This window comes from Eptatretus burgeri, chromosome 5, assembly GCF_056783735.1.
Source record: "Eptatretus burgeri isolate ZD-2024b chromosome 5, Ebu_testis_v1, whole genome shotgun sequence".
Taxonomy (NCBI): Eukaryota; Metazoa; Chordata; class Myxini; order Myxiniformes; family Myxinidae; genus Eptatretus; species Eptatretus burgeri.
This window is the reverse complement of record NC_140965.1, coordinates 27376313-27378812: the sequence shown is the minus strand read 5'-3', so window position 1 is coordinate 27378812 and position 2500 is coordinate 27376313. Positions and strand designations below refer to the sequence as shown.

At 38.2% G+C, this 2500-nt stretch overlaps 1 protein-coding gene across 3 annotated transcripts in view; it reads left to right on the top strand.

Annotated features, from left to right (window-relative positions):
• Positions 1-2500, top strand: part of LOC147026123 (microsomal triglyceride transfer protein large subunit-like) — a 227369-nt gene that overhangs the window by 159221 nt on the left and 65648 nt on the right. For all 3 annotated transcript variants that reach the window (XM_085881241.1, XM_085881240.1, XM_085881242.1), the window contains exon 9: positions 595-763. In XM_085881241.1, the coding sequence (XP_085737367.1) occupies positions 595-763 (169 nt within the window). The remainder of the gene's footprint in view (positions 1-594; positions 764-2500) is intronic.

The following is a 2500-nucleotide window of genomic DNA, read 5'->3' as shown; positions in this document are numbered from 1 at the left end:
CAAATTTCCATGTGTAACCTTGCAATTTTCTCAACTGAAAGCTGAAAATCATCTGTTAACTACCCAAGAACGTAAGGAGTGACTGACATTTTGAGTAATCGCCCTTTATCAGAGCTCTTTTCTACTCTGACCAGGGACCAATGCTCGAAAAGTTTATACGGTGGTTAACATACTCTTATTGCCTTCAGTTAATTTTTTTTAAACATTAACTGGTCTGTCGATGCAGAAAAACAGTCCTTCGTAAACAATACCATTTCATTTTATCGATTAATTACAGATAATTGTGTGTAGCAATGGTAGATAATAAAAAGCAAATCTGACTGACTGTTAAGTCTCCATCAAAGTTTCATTCCAATTGAATTTGTGCAACAATAATTTTTATCATAATTACATATTTTAATAATTTGTCAGGCCCGCAAAGTCAGAAAAACAATTTTTAAAAATAATAATAATAAAAGATTACTACAAATTATTTATTTATTTTTCACTGGATTGCTGTTGCTTACACAAGTCACTAAGTTTGATGTTTAGTTGTATGATGATTCATTACATGGCCTACACTCGTGGTTAATTGATAATTTATACCAACTGCAGGCTCCAGCTCATCGATGTGATGAGTGCAGCACAGACGGATGCTTCTCGTTTGGCTCTTCTCTCCTTCCTCGACTTCTCCAAGGCCAACAAGGCTGAAGCCTACGAGCGATTTCTCTATGGCTGCGCCTTTGCCACGCGACCCTCACCGGAGCTCTTGCAAAATCTGATGGTTTGAGATCTCAACACTTCCTCAGTGCACCATGCATCTTACCAAACAGCAACTTTACATCATTCATAACTTCTCGCTTTCTCTTCTCTGCCTGAAGAATTTCCGACATCAACATTCCGGCATACCCACTGTATCACCACTATCTACACTTTTGTCTACACATGCTTGGAAGCGAATGCCATTTCAATCCTTACGGAAAAATATATAATGTGAATAATGGGTCTTGTAGGGTTTAGAATGCCAAGACAATCCTTCACCACCAAGCTTTTGGAAAAGCGGTATCAATTTTATTTTTTACTCAACCTATAAAACTTCCTCTTCTCTCAAACTTATGTATTGCAAGAAATAAATTCATTCAGAGGAGTTGAGGAAAAACATGAGAATAGTATCACCCTTCATGTTATCAAAGTTTTTTTTTTTGTTTTTTTTTTTAAAGTAAAGTCTCCTTTTCACTAAATCACCCTTTTGGTTGTGAAAATAGTGACTCGTGCATATGCTCTCCAATTGAGATTTTTTTATCGTTATTATTAAAGCTTATGTCTGGTGTTGGCTTCACGGTTTAGGCTTGGAACCTAAGGGTCCTGAGTTTGAGCCCCTGTCGGCCCATGAATTAACACCAGGTGTGGTTGACTCAGCCCGTCATCCTTCTGAGGTCAGCGAAATGAGTACCAGTGTACTGTGGTAATAACCATTCGAGGTAACTTGCGTCGGAGTGGTGACCCATTCAGGACTGTACTCCTTGCCAATGAAACTGCCTCGGCAGCTCTATACAGCACAAAAGGAATGGTATTATTATTATTAAAGCTTAGAATTTAGATGAAATAAAAGACAGGTCTTACAAGATCCAAAGTGAACATCAGAAAATGGCAGACAATGTATAAATACAATAAAACAATTCTCAGTGCTGTACCAGATGCTTGTTTTAAGATTTGATTCCTTCCGTTATCCAAACCATTGTGATTGATGTTGATCAACAAGATGTTGATCGAGGTGTGCTAACCACCATGGGAAGCAAGGAGAAGCTGACTTTGTGGCGGTCGTTAACCCTTCGTCAGAGCAAAAAAGCATGATACATATCCACTAGTCCTCATAAGTAAGACTTTATTTTACATTCTGATGATATTTGTTAGTTTGTTGATGTTGTGGATGGCTTAAGACGTGGTGATATACACAGTAAAGGAGTTGACCATCTTGTGCAAACACTTTAAACAGGATCGCAACCTCTGATGAAAGTCATTATAAGTTTCACTTTTGTATATTTTTCATGCCTTACAACATGAGACCTGCAGCTGAACTATGTGGCACACATCCCAACGGACCTCAAACATATTGAGGGAGATACGACATACTTATTATGTGACATGGATTTTCACAGCGAGCTCAGTGAGGTATTTTGTTTGGGTTATGGGCACAGATAGCAGGTTTGGCAGAGCTTGGATTTGTCCCCTCACCACCTCCCCTTTACACACATCCAACCCTCATTCCAATTCTCTGCTCCATTATGTTACACAAGTGTTTATGCGAATTAATGGCTTGTCATTGCCAGCCTTTACCATTTTTTTGATCTGCTCAGCGGAATTGCACTTTTTCCTTGACTTCCTGGCAGACATGATTGCAATCAACTTAAGATAAGTAATAACTCAGTGGCCAAGAACTTATCAAGTAAAGAAACTCAGTTTCAAAAAACTCAGAATTGTTCAATATGATTTACATCAAGTTTCTTCGTTCAACATTATA